Source organism: Cheilinus undulatus, linkage group 13 (genome assembly GCF_018320785.1).
Source record: "Cheilinus undulatus linkage group 13, ASM1832078v1, whole genome shotgun sequence".
In the NCBI taxonomy this organism is placed as follows: domain Eukaryota; kingdom Metazoa; phylum Chordata; class Actinopteri; order Labriformes; family Labridae; genus Cheilinus; species Cheilinus undulatus.
The window spans coordinates 25,369,747-25,385,874 of NC_054877.1; the positions used below are offsets into that span (position 1 = coordinate 25,369,747).

Genomic DNA, 16,128 nt, shown 5'->3' on the forward strand with positions numbered 1-16,128 from the left:
TTCTTGCAACAGCAATCTTGAGATCTTGCCATAGGTGTTCAATGGGATTTAGATCCAGACTCATTTCTGGACACTTCAGAACTCTCTAGCCCCTTGTCTATAACCAGTTCTTGGTGCTTTTTGAGGTATGTTTGGGGTCATTGTCCTGCTGGAACACCCATGACCTCTGGCGCAGACCCAGCTTTCTGACACTAGGCCCTACATTGCGGCCCAAAATCTTTTGATAGTCTCCAGATTTCATGATTCCTTGTGCACAGTCAAGGCACCCAGTGCCAGAGGCAGCAAAACAACCCCAAAACATCTTTGAACCTCCACCATGTTTGACTGTAGCTACTGTGTTCTTTTCTTTGTAGGCCTCATTCTGTTTCCAAAAAGCTCTACCTTACTCTCATCTGTCCACAAAATATTCTCCCAGAGGGATTGAGGCTTACTCAGGTACATTTTTGCAAACTCTCTTTGCGCTTCATCTCATTCAGATGACAATGTATGGTCCGAGCTGACACTTTTGCACCCTGAGTCTGCAGGACAGCCTGAATTTGTGTGGAAGTTGACTGAGGATGTTTATCCACCATTCCAACTATCCTGTGTTGCATTCTTTTGTCAAATTTTCTCTTCCGTCCACATCCAGGGAGATTAGCCACAGTTCCATGGGTTATAAACTTCTTGATTACATTACACAGAGTGGACAAAGAAATTTCAAGATCTCTGGAGATGGTCTTGTAACCTTGAGATTGTCCTTATTTTTCCACAATTTTTCTTCCTAAGTCCTCAGACAATTCTTGGCTTTTCTTTCTCTTCTCCATGCTCGGTGTGACACACACAGGCACATAACACAAAGGCTGAGTCAACTTTTATACATTCTAACTGGCTTAAGGTGTGATTTCTAGATTGCCAGCACCTGTTACTGCCACAGGTAAGTTTAAATGAGCATCACATGCTTGAAATAAAATGATTTACCCACAGTTTTAAAGGGGGCCAATAATTTTGTCTGGCCCATTTTTGAGCTTTTGTGTAAAATTATGTCAATTTTGGCTTTTTTCTTCAGTTTTTTGTGTTGTTCCAATGCACATAAATGAAATAAACATGTGTATAACAAAAACATTTGTAATTGCAACAATTTCTGGGAGAAATTATGTATTTTCTGGAAAACTTCCAGGGGTGCCAGTACTTTCATTCATGACTGTATACGCTTGAAGCTTTGCAAAATAGATCAGTCTGATGATAGACATTGAATCTGGCCAATTTATCAGCTTTGCTAAGTTTTTTAAAAATCTCATCCTGTCTTTTCACAGTCAACCTTATCAGCAACTGCAAACCTCTGCAGAGGAAATGTCAACACAGCCCGCCTCTGCAGCATGCCGTTAACCTTGTTTTCTGATGCCTACCAAATGGCAGCATTTACAGGAACTAAACATAACTTCACAGAAATGATCAGTATTCCCTGATTGACTTCTCTTATGTTGTTTGCTTCTATAGATAACATCCAGGCATCAATGTAATTTTATTCTGTTTTGTAACTGTTTTAAAACTCCTCACAGGAGAGTAGAGCATCATACATCAAAATAAAAAAAGGACTTTGGATTAGAAATCATGAAGAGCGGGGGTGCAGATAAACTCCCAGCAAGGTTTTGATATTAGCTCTTCATGGAAAAAAAAGAATACAACAAATCCTAAATTAAAGAGCAAATCCTAGCTGTGGAAAACATGAAATGAAATAAATGTGGTGTTGGCTGACATGTGAGGTTGATCATAAGTGTTGTGGTTTTATGTTTCCTCAGACTGGAAAATCCACCTCCACATAAGTCAGTATCTCAGTTGTGGTTGTTTACTGCATCTTATGGATGTTAATCATCAACTTTCTGTTGGGGGGTTAAAATTTTATTTTTAACAATAGCTCAATGTGTTGACATAAATGAATGGTGAAATATGTCTGGTGAAAATGCTGTAAGCAGGTGACCTATTTTCGGGAGGTTTTTATGTTTTCAAGTCACAATCAATGGTTGTTTGTAGTTATTCTTATCTCTGCATTAAGATATCAATCCAACATTTATAACAGCCTTATAGGTGGATGACTCAATTGTAATGATTTCTGTTATCATTTTTTGACTCAGTGGTCTGTAAAGGACGTGCTAGTTTTAAGTTTTCACTGTCCTTTCACTTTATATTGACCTGAAACTAAGGAGATAGATCCTGGAGAGTTTCCTGGTTTCTGATGGTGAGATGACTTGATTTGAAACATGAGCGCGCCCTCCCACACGCATCTTATCTGTAACACTAATCCTTTATTCATAGTGATGCTTTTAGAAGATAATTTAAATATGAATTGTCACCAGCCGGCAGTGAATATATAAAGTTCTGGGGTAAAAACATTTTTAGGACACTCTCTTTCAGGGATGACCATAGCCCTTTCATATGTGACCAGTAGCCACACTGCCACCTGCTGGTGTGACTGAATCAGGTCATCTTCTTAGATGAGACTTTTATATTCACCTTCTCATGACTGTGGCATAGTTATGTTGATTTAAACAGAGTGGCATAATAAGAGGAATTAAAAGTAAATAGCCCTGTGAAAAATAATGCTTTTTTCCTAATAAGCATGAATATAGAAACAATAGAAAATGAAAATAATTGTGTCCACAGTGTTGACTCAGTGGTCATGAGTTTTTAAAAAACCACACATTAGTCACAATTGTTGGCATGTGATTTATGGTGTTTTTATTAGACTTTATTCTCAGGCAAATTAATTTGGTGATAAAGTTCAATGACAAAGAGTGAATGGCAGCTGAGAACATGCATTGAAGGAGAAAAACAATAAAACCTAAACCCAACCTTGACAATAACAAACAACTAAAACAAAACACTCATCCATTTTCTAAATTTAAATTTCCTCTGTATGTAAGACCAAATACCAGCTATCATGTTTACATTCATTATAAAGGCCTTTTCTTGGGAAGAAGCTTGTACAAGTGACATAGGGAGACATTTTTGAGGTTATTGTGGCTCATGTAGGCCATGGAGACACAAAACCACTCCTATATTTATTTTTTGTTTGTTGAGGGAAAATAGGATAAAGAAAAACAAGGGTACACTTCATTAGCAAATGAAAGCAAAAACATGCAGGACGCTTCATAGCTAACAGCAATTAAGCAACAAACAACTCACAGACTTTTAAAACCCTTTAGAGTAATAAGTAACAACTTTAAAAAGAGAAAGAAAAATACTAAAGCAAATAAAAAATGGACATGCTATGATTTCCACTGGAAGAGCCAGCCAGTTTCTAACATTGTGACTTCAGTCAACATTTGAACAAAAGATCACCATATTCACACGGCAGCCATGATCATGTGATGAAATGTTCAGGGTGGAAGCAAAAACACTGGTAATTACAGTACACATGACAATCTTACACTGAAATTTTTTCCAAACTTATTAATTAGCATCAAGTAAATAAGTGATTAGAAATTCTGAAGACTTTCAGCCTTACTTCATGTTAAAACAACATATTTGATAACCTCTTTCTGTCTGATTACTCCTTATGTTAGCACTGAAACATTTCCTAGCCAACGTTATGGTACGCTTTATGGTTTACACATTAAGAAATGCAATTTGTAAATTCCTAGCTAACTATGAAGTTAGCCAAAAATATCAACCATTTAGACAGCTTACATATTGGCTTTTAGCTAACAGTAAAGTCAGCTGACTGTAATGTTAGCAAGATATATGGTTGGCTTGTTATTTATTTATGGTTATTATCACATTTTACAATGCATAGTCTGGCTATGCATTTACAAAAATCTCTTCTGCATTTTTAAAAACATTATAGCATCTACAGAGCAACTAAGCACTTTCAGTTCATGATGGGACATTTTAAATCTGGGGGCATTTCTGGTAAAGCAAACTAGCAGGACAAAACCTACAGCCACATTACTCCTGCATGTGTATGATGTGCTCTAATGTCTGCCTTTCAGAACTGAAAAATAAAGAATTAAAAAAAAAAAAAAGAAAAAAAAAGCTTTCTAGGGCCCAGAATCATGGAGAGGCTCATGAACGTCATCCTATGGTCCATCCTAAATTAAAAAAAAAAAAAAAACCTTTATTTTACACCTAGCTACCCATTATTACTCGTGTCAGTCTATATAGCCTTGCTGAGCCCTGCAGCATTTTTTTGTTCACTCCAAATCTTAGTGGAGCCAGAACTAGGAGGTGGACATTAACCAGGGAGCTAGCCCTTATGCTAGACATGCATGTATTGGTACTGTAAAATGGATTCTGGGGAGGGCCAATTTTCTGAGCATTTAAGGGGCCCGGTCATTTCTGTGGGTGGGCCTGGCATCTTCCATTTACTGATTTACTGAATTTCTACCATGTGTATCACCAAATAACAGCAAACTATATCTAGGATGTGGCGTAATGGTCTAAAACTTATGGTGTGTTTTCGTTGATCTCGGAACTTGGAAATTTCAAGATGCCAGTGGGATCTGCACCCTGTATAACGCCTGAACTTGGAATTCCAGCTTGGAAACATGAGCAACTTCAGCACAACGAGTTAGTAACTTGTGTAACTGGAACGTGGTCTACTCAGTGTGATGTCACTTCCAGCGAGGTAATGGAGCGCAGCATTAGATTATCTAACATGACAACATTCAACTAGAAGAACTAGAAGATGATCAGCTATCTTTGGTTTGAAATAAGGCCCGATGCTCCGAAACATTTTTGCAATCACTGCTTGTGTTGTATTATTAAGAAGCTGTAAGATGAAAATTTCAGTCCAATTCTATGCCTGCGTACAGTTTGTAACCTGAAAAAACAACCCGTCCACAATTTTTGATAACAGCAGAGGACAATGGCTGCCGTGCAATTTGGTCAATGACAGTGTGTTAACAGGAGTAGCAAATATTACGACAAGGGACCTGCCACATTTTTTTCTATCTACAGAAAAGCAAGACAAAAATAAGGACTGAGTTAAGAGATAAGAGAAAAGAGATTACATCTAGAGGCAAAAGAGAAATGTTTCCGCACAATCACTTTTAGGCTTATAAATTCGCTCAAAAACACACAAACATGTACACAGTCACATACATACCCACATGTACACACAAACACAAAAATGTGATTAATTCATTCTAGGAGGCAGTGAACTTTCTCAGTGTGATAACGATCAGGGCGAGGAGTACTGATGCTCCCAGGAAGACTGCTATGACGATGGCTGTGATGGCCCCAGGCCCCAGCACTCCTGCATGCATATAAAGAGATAAAGTTTTATTTTGTTTAAACATGTTTAACAGTTCTGTGGCTCTGGATGGTAGCTGACTTTTACCTTCCTCCTCATCCATGGTCTGGGAGTGTGTGACGTCCTCGTAGTCGAAGGTGAAAGATGGCTCTGTCATGTCGTGGAAAGGGTCTTTGGTGGTGACCTCGCTGGGTGGCTCTCCAGACGAGGTGTCCTGGTTGTCTCTGGATGTTAAGGCAGGGTCTGCAACTGTCTCTGCATACCAAGAAAAAAAAAACACTAACCACTTGTGCTTCTTTTAACATGGTCATCTAAGAGTGGAAACTGACAAGGACTGAAAGCGTGCACTATTGACTTACAACATGTTTTCTTAAGCCTGCAATTTAACTGATGAGGCACAGCTTTTGCTCTAATGGCTCTGTTTGATTTTCTCTGGGCACTGACGCCTTGAGCTGCATACATGGTTCTGTCTGTAATAACTCCAACAGCCTCGCTCTGTCTCCATGGGTTTAAGTCTCAGGCCTGGGTATAAGGATGTCTTTGTTGAGGATGGACATTTTGTCCCCTTGAAACACAAGTTTTGCCCAAGGGTCTAACCAAGCTTTTGTGTTGTCCAAAAATGTTCTGACCAATGTTCGGCAAATTATTTTTTAGAGTACACAGAAGGCTTGTAACTGAAGCAGTGATTAAACTCTTGCAGTTTCTCTTTCCCTCTTAAAGGATCCCCTGAAAGTCCCCTCATCTGTGCCTAGAGTTACCCTGGAGCTTTTCCTAATTCTGAAGGAGTCAGAGAAACAAATTTGCCTGCTGCTGCTCTTTTAAGAGACTAATCACATCTCCAACTTCATCTGTAGAAATGCTCCACTGAAGGAGAGCCATATAAAATGACTGAGATTTTTGTCATCTTGAGCTCAACAGCCAAGAGTTTTCCTTTTTTTAATCCAAAGAAAAATAGGAAAAAATGTGATCCTCATCTTCACTGAGTAAACTAACTCTTCTTACACAAGCCCACCCACTCACTGGTTCACTTACCCTATCCTCCACTCTGCACATACCAACAAAACCATAATCCAAACATATTTACACTTAGGTTATTTAATGCTGCATATTTACTTTGTAGCCTCCGATGCCCTCCATAAACTCTTTCACCCCTGTTTTACGTCTCTGATGTTAGTCTTGTTTTCCAAAGATGTTACATATCTCTGATAGCAAGAAAAGCATAGACAATGAGTAAGAATCCAGTGCATATGATATCATCTGATGTGTTTAACGGCAGCCTGTTTGGTGTGGTAGCTTGTAAATTCTGATGTGAGCTTTCTGATGCTGCTGTGTTGACTGAGTCGTATGCAGCTTCCTGTCCTGAAGCTGGCTGGACGTTTGGAGGCCTGGGCCTCCGTCCAGTTCAGCCATCAATGAGGCCTTCAGCCCAGGGCACAAAAGGCAGCTTGTGCGGTCATGCAGGGCGGCAGGCTGCAACCAGTAACAGCCGGCTAGGCCCAAACCAGGCACCGGCTGGGCACTACATGTCAAACAAACTTGTTTATTAAATAGTCCCTGTGTGTAAAAGGCTGTACCTTCTAGGCAGCTTGATTTAATAAGATGGCAAAAAATAAAAACATAATGTTTTCCGTTGGTGTTTGTTGCCACAAGGAGACGTTTACTTGAGCTTAAAATTTCTGTTTAATGGAATTAACATTACTGAGGCCAAAAAACGTACATTATCCAGCTTACAGCTAGCTTCTCAAATGCTGCTTTCTGATGTGCCTGGATACTAACACCCACAGCCCCATCAAACAATCTCAAACAGACCTGCTAGACTCTGTGCCATTTTATAACTTTTATCACTGATCATTTTTCAAATTCATTAGCTTTAGACATTTTAGATTCATTTATTGTAGAAATGTATTGCAGTTATTTAACATTACTACTTAAAGTACTTCTAAGTTGGTGAGAGTTAACATATCCACTTAACATACATTTTATCTAGTTGTTTAACATAATTATATAACTATTCTAATTTTTAATTTTGCTTGTTTATCATCATTTGAAACATTACTATTTTACACTGCCCAAAATTTTAGCCCGTTTTAACTGCTTATGGAAATCACAATTTAAGTTAATTATTTCCACAGCTAATTTGTTATGATCAAGTAACCTTTTTCTCTGTTAGCCCACCATTTAAGTGTGTTATTTTAACTGACCAAATGTTTTAAATGTCTGTAGGTCATTTGCTTATCAGTATTTTTTTTTTTTTTTCAGTTTCAGCGTTACTTATTCATCTTATTCCTGGGCACTCAAACGTAAATATGATTATGGGTGGAACTTCGGATGATATAGCCGAAGTTACATACAATCTGTTTCTCCCAGTGGCTAACTATTGTGGCTAACCACCAACTATTTTGAAAAGAATAGCCTTCAATTTAACAAATACTGCCTTAATTTTTATTTTAAATTGCACTTCTTTTTCATCATTTTCTGAAATGTCTGAGTTCTGGAACCTGCTGCTGCTGTCTGTTTGGTCGTACAATAATCAGATGAAGTTAAATGTGTATCTTTAACAGCTGTGGAGTTGTAAAGATGCAGTTCGCTGTCTGAATGCATGAGGGATGGAATTCTTCAAAAAATTATATATAATATATTATATATAATTTTAGATTCAGCAACCTGAAATTGTGACTATGTGAATTAGGCTAATTGATAAAAACATATTGAAAAGTAGATTAGTTAATTTCAGAATATCCACTCTTACACTCTTCTTCTGCTTTTATCCTTTGCTATTATTCCTGCATTTGCATATGAAGACATAACATTTTCTGCTTTTAGAATTTTGAAAAAAATCAAAAATATCCATTGACATTACATTGAAATGTTGGGAGAATTTGCTACGAAACGTTCAGCAACTTTCACGGAATTTTGGGAATTTGTTTGGAATTTTTAGGCATTTTTTTAAATGTAATTTGTTGGGCCATGTTTGTTTTATTTGGAAAGTTTCATTGGAGATTGAGTGAAATTTGCCTCCAAATTTTTTTGGGGCATTTTCTTGTGAATTTATTTGGACATTTGGTGGAATTTGCTTTGAAATTTTCGGGAATTTTCATGGAAATGTTGGAAATGTGTTTATGATATTTGGAAATTTGATTTAAGTTTTGGGGGTGCCATTTGCGTTGCAATATTTTGCTACTTTCATTGAAGTTTGGATATTTTTTTGTAAAATTTTGAGAATTTGATGGGGAATTTGGAGGTTGTGTCCTTTGAAACTTTCAAGATTCTTTTTTTACTAAAATTTCAGGTAAATTGTTCGGATGTTTTGGGGAGTTTTTCATCATTTTCATGGAATTTTGGGAAATGTACATTTTTTTTGCTAATAAATTTCAGGGGGAATTTTTTTTTTTTTTTTTTGCATATTTGCTTGAAAATATTCAGGAATTTACATGGAGCAACTGATCAACTGGCCAAGCACACAGCCAAAACAGATCCAGTGCTGTATTCTCTGCAGAAAAATGACCTCCAGGAGATTTTTGTGGACATCATTTTTGGTCAAAACTAATCCTTGTTCAAAGACAAGCCTGAGCTTTCAAGCTTATCTGGTCCCACTTATTGCAGATAAGTGAGAGCAACTAAAATGCATTCCAAACAAAAGCACAGGTCTCAGGAGGATATTATTTAAGGTTGTGGCCCACATCCCTCAACAACAAATGATTTGTCTATATTAGTATGTAAATATAAAAAATGAAGCTAATGAAGTCAGCCAGATTTACTTGTGTATATTATCTCAGACTATTTCTTCACATTGTTCTCACAATCACATGATCCTGTTTGAGGTGTAACCGCTGACCTCCAAACGCTTTCTATATAAGAATCTCTCTAATAAGGATTGGCTTCTCATTATTTTGGAAAACTACGCTTTTTATTTTAAGCTAACTTTTCCAATTTTTTTTTCAACATTACTTTTTGGATAATCTTAATTCTTCAGCAAATGATAAATTTTCTATTGTTTGTCATTAATTTAGATAAACAATCACTTTCATAACTTCTGGAAACTATTAACTCCTGCTATTGTTAGCTAACTAGCTTTTTTAAATGCTGTTGACTTGAACTACGTAGTTTTTATGATATGTTAACTTTACCAAATTTTTATGCAATGATAACTTAAACTAGTTTTAATGCTAGCTTAACTTGAACTAGTTTTAATGCTAGCTTAACCTGAACTAGTTTTAATGCTAGCTTAACTTGAACTAGTTTTAATGCTAGCTTAACTTGAACTAGTTTTAATGCTAGCTTAACTTGAACTAGTTTTAATGCTAGCTTAACTTGAACTAGTTTTAATGCTAGCTTAACTTCAACAAGTTTTAACGCTAGCTAAACTTGGACTTGTTTCTATGCTAGCTAAAATTGAGTTTGGTTTTATGCTAGCTTTACTTGGACACGTTTTAATGCTAGCTTAACTTGAACTAGTTTTAATGCTAGCTTTACTTGGACAAGTTTTAATTCTAGATTAACTTGAATCAGTTTTAATGCTTTGTTGACTTGAACTAGTTATGCCATTTTAATTTGAACTACTTTTTATGCTAGCTGAAGTTGAACATGTTGAAACTTATTCAGTTAGGGTAGTTTCCATTAAGTTATTAAAGGTGATCTAGTTCAGCTTCCGCTCTATTTCCTGGTAACTACCAAAGTTCCTCTTTTAGCTGGCTAACACTACACAAAGTCACATTTTCTGAGATGAGTTTTCACTTGTCAATTAAGAGCCTTCATACTCTCCTCTCCTCCAAACTTATAAAAGCTTGGCAGACTGCACTGAAAGATGATTTCAGACTCTAAAAACACAGAAGGCCATTTGTTGGTACATCAGGCCTCTGGGATTTCACACCAGCCAGAGAGATGACAAAGAGCACAGACGGGTGTGTGTGAAAAGCAGCCTGACCTCACATCCAAAACTGAACAGCGCAGCCCAACATGACAGCGGTGGTGTATTGTCAGCCTTTTAAACTTGTTTTAGAGAGTTCCCTGCTAAGATATTTGACATTTTATTTTAGTCTGAAGGGAGGAGAGGAAGGTGGGTAAATCTTCTCCATAGGATAAAAAAATGAGGCCTTAGTTGAACAAATAAGCCTTTTTTAGGAAGGTCCACAAGAGTGTGTGAGTTATCGTCACATTGTGTTGCTCAAGCCTCTTCTTTGACACATCTCGTCTTATTACATGCTGAGTCAAGCATTGAGGCTGCTGGTCATGCTGGTTCAGTCACTCAGTTGTGGTCAAGAACAATGGCATTACTCAAAAACACATTATATTATACACAACAAACACATCATTCAGTACCAGAAAACATTTGTCTTGATAAAAAATTTCAGCTACTTGTTGAAAAGATTCAAAAATATCTTTATCCTGAAGTCCTGTAGCTTAAAGACATATTTTGGATATTTTTGTCATAGCACCTCAATGTTAGAAACCCTGGCTTAGTGTTTTAACACTGCACCTATTTTTACCATCATATAAGGTTTTTCAGTCCCAAGTTAAAGGTGACATCTCACAGCTGTGTTTTTTTTTCACAGGACAGGGAAGACATTGTCAGCTCATGATTTAGCCGTGTCGTCCTGGTGCCCTTTTGACCTCTACTGTGACCTCTGGGCATGAGAGCAGCTCTACTGTCTCCAGAACTTATTTCAGAGATGTTACAAAATAAAAGAGGTAAGTGACTGACAAGACTGTCCATATTTGTGGTAAAAACTTCTACAGCTCATAAAAACATCATCATCATCATCATCACCACTGGCTCTGAATTCTCCTCATATTCATGGGATGGAGTCATCAGTGAATCTGCTAAGGTTTACATCTTGAATCTAACGGCAGAAGGTAGTTACGAGGCATGTTGAAAGTAACTGAGTCATCCTGTTTCTCAAAGAGAAGCTTTCACAGCTCTCAACAAGTGCATCATTTACATCAGGCTGCAGACTCACACATCCCAGCCTGTGGATGTGTTAGTGTGTGTAAAACATGGAAAAAGCGGCACATATACGGTATATACTTGGATTTGAATACCTCCAGACGATCAATGTAACCACTGACAGCAAACAACCATCCATTTTCTATACCGCTTATGGGGGTCGTGGGGGGGCTGGAGCCTATTCCAGCTGTCATTGGGCGAGAGGCGGGGTACACCCTGAACTGGTCACCAGTCAATCGCAGGGCTGACTTATAGAGACAGACAACTAGGCACCCTCACATTCACACCTATGGCCAATTTTAGAGTCCCCAATTAACCTAACAAGTATGTTTTTGGTTGTGGGAGGAAGCTGGTGTACCCAGAGTGAACCCACACATGCACAGGGAGAACATGCAAACTCTGCACAGAAAGGCCCTGACTGGGAAGCGAACCGGGGACCTTCTTGCTCTGAAGCAGCAGTGCTAACAACTGTGCAGCCCCTGGCCTTTTCATTTTTGACAAAACCTTTCTCCTATCTATTTAAAAATGTTATGAAGTAAAACAAGTCTAAGTCAAATAAAATCCATTTTTGTTTAAACATGAGGCTGTTAACTTTCTTTATATGCACTCTTGATACATTTGGCTTAATTGTTTGTGCTCCAATTCTTTCACATCACACCTTTTATTTCCACAGTGACAGCCAGATGTTCGATCAGACTTGTCTCGCAGGCTTTCTTGCCTCTTTTGAGTTATCTTTCTGCCATATTAAACAGTAACTTTCACATCATCCTTGTAAACCAACAAAATCTGACAAAAACATCATTCAGACTCTAAAGGAGATTTACCTGTGTGTACGAGGGCCACCACGAGGCCGAGGAGCACCAGGAGGACGACTCTACAGATACAGCTGCTGTGAACCATGGTGGCTGTGGGAGACGCAGACAAAGCTAAGCCAAAAGTCTTCAAGCGGAAACTTGAATTGAGTAAATGACCCCCGGAGACGAGCAGGACAAGAGTAGTGGGGAGTACAGGAGAGGGAGAGAGGTAGGCAGCTGAGGGGTGGGACTAGGTGTGCACAGGACCGTCTGGACAGTGTGGACTTTGTGAGCACATCATCTCAGGGCAACACCCTCCCCAAACGTCTCCGGCCACATAGCTGGGTGTGAGAGGTAAACATTTGTTAGCTGCTGACCCTGGCCATGCTCACTCTTGATGGGAATTTTAAAAGCATAAGAATGAATGTTAGAAATCAAAATCCTTCAAAGGCAGTGAGTGAGAAAGTGGATTTTAGTGCAAAAGGAGTCCATGACACATTAAAAATCTGATCAAAAATGTAAATGCCTCTTAGTGATCTACAATGCAAACCAAACAAGTGACGATGCAGACTTCTAGCTAGATTCTGATGAAGCAAGATCAAGCTTGCAGAAGGAGAGAACCTTTGTAATTTTCCATTTCATTTTTTGCAGACAATGTTTTTTTTTTAAATAACACAGATCCATTAACAAAATGATACCTCAAAATGAATATACAGTACAGTACGACTTGTCATGTTGTACCATTGGCTCACTGACACATTTTGAAAGGAAGCCTGCATATCAAGAAATGTTGGCTTTATTAAATTACCATTTATTTAATATATGTGTTGTGCAAAGAAAGAAGATTTCTACATTTTAAGAAAATTCTACAAAAAAATGATTTACATGCAGGCTGCCATTGTTGTAAAATGCATTTTTGTGTAGTGGAGTCAAATGGTTGCACTGTTCATCTCCCCACATCTTTCTGGTTGAATTTACCTTCACCTACATTACAGTACCTATTACCATACCATACCATATTGTCCTCTCTACTAAAAGTGCACTTGAGTCAAAATTCAAAAGGCTTTAAGGATGTGACTTCATAGGAAGAATAACTGTGAAATGATCTGACATCACTACCCAGAGTGCATTGCACAGTAATGTCAGCCTACATGTAAATCTATTTCCTAAATTATCTAAAAATGTAGATATAGTGTTTTTCTTTGAGTGGGGTACATTTAAAAAACATCAACATTAATCTGGTAAGGGTAAATTATCTTAATACCCAGGGTTCCTTTAAAAAGTAGTACCACCTATTTAGCACTGCACCTTTACATACAGTGCCAATAAAAACTATTCACCCCCTTGGATGTTTTACCCTTTTACTGACAACATAAATGGATCATGGCCAATATATTTGGCTTTTTTTTTTTGCCAAAAAATGCTCTTTAATGTCTAAGTGAAGACAGATTTCTATAAAGCTATACCACTTAAATAAAGATATAATTTAAAATAAGTGACAAGGCTCCATGAATATTCATCCCCTTTAAAGTGACTGACCTAATTCAACAGAGGTCCAATCATTGGTGCTAGTAGTCTCATGATAAGTGAAATGGGGATCACCTGAGTTCTGTGAATGTGTCTCAACTGATTGTAGTATAAAGACACCTGTGTCTGGAAAGTCCAGCTACAGGTTAATCACTATTCCTGGCTACTATTACACCATGAGGACAAAAGGACACTCCAAGCAACAGAGGTGGGTAGTAACGTGTTACATTTACTCCATTACATGAACTCGAGTAGTTTTTGTTGAAAAATCCTACTTCTGAGAGTAGTTTTTGAGCAGAGTACTTTCTACTCCAACTCCATTACATTTGTAATTAAAAACTATACTTCTACTCTGTTACATTGGGCAATACACTGGTCACTACTTTTACTTGTCTGTAATTTATTTTCATTAATTATTTTGTTACATTCAGCTGAACTCTCACAGCAGCAGGAAGTAAAATCCTCAGCACCACAGAGTAAAAGTAGGAGTGACCTCTCCCCCTTAACTATCAACAGTTGGAGATAGTGGTTGAAGATGTAATACCTGTGTCTCCTTCAGAAGAGCATGTTCATCCCTGGCCCAACATCAAGACTCTGCCTTTCAAACGACGAGGAACAACAGCCACAAAATGCGCTGCTTACTGTCTACCTAAAACGGTGGAAATCTCAAGCTTAAAAAATAGCACATCAAATCTAAAAAGCACTTTATAGTAAGAAAGCTAAATAAGCCAGCAACTGCACCGCTAGTTTGCTAACTGTATAAGTTCAAATCTCTGTTTTAATTTGCAGACTGCAAAGACACAGTTGTGTCAGAGTTACCAGGGAGGACTCTGGCCTCGCCTCCAAGGGACCTGACTCAGGAGGATCCTTTCTACAGAGGAAGGATCCTGGACTTTGAAAAACAGCTTGAGAAAAGGTTGGAATGGAAGAAATATGGCATGTGTGTAAATCTGCCTCGATCAGGCCGTCCTCACAAACATAAACCTTGCAAGAAGGAAACTGGTGGGAGAGGCCCCCAAAACACCTCTGACTAGGAGTTACAAGCTTCAGCAGCTGAGATGGGAGAGACTCTGCATACAAAAACTGTTTCCCAGGTTCTTCATTAGTCATTGCTATATGGAAGACTGGCAAAGAGAAAGCCACTGTTGAAGAAAACTCGTGATAAATCTCAACTGGAGTCACCAAAAGGCATGTGGGAGACTCCATTGTCAAATGGAAGAAAGTTCTTTGGTCAAATGAGACCAAAATTAAGTTTTTTGGTCATCAGATGAGACGCTATGTTTGGCACATCATCACAAACACACCATCCTCACTGTGAAGCACAGTGGTGGAAGCATCATGCTGTGGGGATGATTCTTCTCAGTCAGCAAGACAACTATGGCTTGGTAAAAGATTTATTTCCTGCGAGTAAATGACCTGAAGCATACACCGAAAGCTACACATAAATAGTTAAAAGACAACAAGGTCAATTTTCTGGTGTGGCTGAGTCAACTCCCAAATCTTAATCCAATAGAGAATTTGAATTTGGGCTGTTCATGCCCTTCTTGACCATGACTGATTTATAAGATCAATAAAAAGTTAAAACAAACAAAGGGTGAATAGCTATTATAAGTACTGTAGTGTGGGAAGACAGAAAGAGGCGGATTATAATTATTGATGCTTTTTTCCCTTAACCAGGACAGAGTGTTGCCAGCCCAGTTCTACGAGGGTGCGAAAGGAAGCATTGTAACCTCAGTAGCTCACTAACAGTCGGTGCAGTGTACCACTGTCTCTTAAAAGTCAGCGTAGGGTTGTCCATCTACATTTGCTCTCCTTCCCTGCTACCAAATGAAGAAAACATCTTTATTTTAAAGAAAGGATTTTCCGATGTAGAAATTAAATAGGCCTAAAAATGTTCTAAAAACTTGATGATTGGGTCTTGACCATCCAAGGCAATCCATTTGGTCTCTGTTCTGCAAATGTTTCAAAGAAACATCTAGAGTAGGCTCTTTGATAGTAAACTGTAAACCTGGAACTGCACAAAAAGGTCTGCAAATATAAGAATAATTTTTAATGATATTTTTCACAATCAGATGTTTCCAAATGATGTTATTTAAAGTTTAACACATCTATGATGATAATAATAATACATTTATTTATAAAGCACTTGGTGTGTGTGTGAAAGGTGTGTGTTTGACCTGTCCTGCGTGTCGTTTACAACATGCACACAGCAGCAGGGTTAACTTCAGTGAATGTATCCCAAACCATTTAGGTCTAGAACTAGGTCTGGAAAGTCATATGAATCCACTGCTACAGTGGCTGCTAGGATTTTCATCAGAATGCTTATTGAAATATGTTGATTTAAACGTAGATGTCTCAAAGGGAACACAAACATGTTGATCACATTACATTTATCTGTTTGTTGCTACTTTATATCAAGAGAGGTGTCCTTCTCTATAGACCTTACAGCTGGAGGAAGATAAGAAATATGAAGGCATAATAAAGCCTTATTTTGTTCTTCACATTAACATTATTGTAATTTCCTCTCTATAATGTATTTCCTGACTTAGTGTTCTTCAGCTTTTACACTATGCTGATACGGTGCTTTCTTCATGTTCTTGCTAGCCCAAGAATATATTTCATTATGATTTCCA

General features: G+C 38.0%; 1 protein-coding gene across 1 annotated transcript; it reads right to left on the minus strand.

Moving 5' to 3' along the window:
- Positions 1-5,123: 5,123 nt before the first annotated feature.
- Positions 5,124-12,074, minus strand: snorc (secondary ossification center associated regulator of chondrocyte maturation). Its single transcript, XM_041803976.1, has 3 exons — positions 11,999-12,074; positions 5,318-5,485; positions 5,124-5,233 (listed from the first exon to the last, which is right to left on the minus strand). Exons 1-3 carry the CDS (start codon positions 12,072-12,074, stop codon positions 5,124-5,126), a joined length of 354 nt encoding a protein of 117 aa, XP_041659910.1.
- Between the last annotated feature and the right edge of the window lie 4,054 nt (positions 12,075-16,128).

Bases quoted from the DNA above. Each gene is read 5' to 3' on its own strand.
- snorc (XM_041803976.1), bottom strand. From the start codon at position 12,074: ATGGTTCACAGCAGCTGTATCTGTAGAGTCGTCCTCCTGGTGCTCCTC. The intron at 5,486-11,998 runs GTAAATCTCCTT...CTTGGTATGCAG, and splicing joins GGTGGCCCTCGTACACACAG to AGACAGTTGCAGACCCTGCC. The intron at 5,234-5,317 runs GTAAAAGTCAGC...ATATGCATGCAG, and splicing joins GACCATGGATGAGGAGGAAG to GAGTGCTGGGGCCTGGGGCC.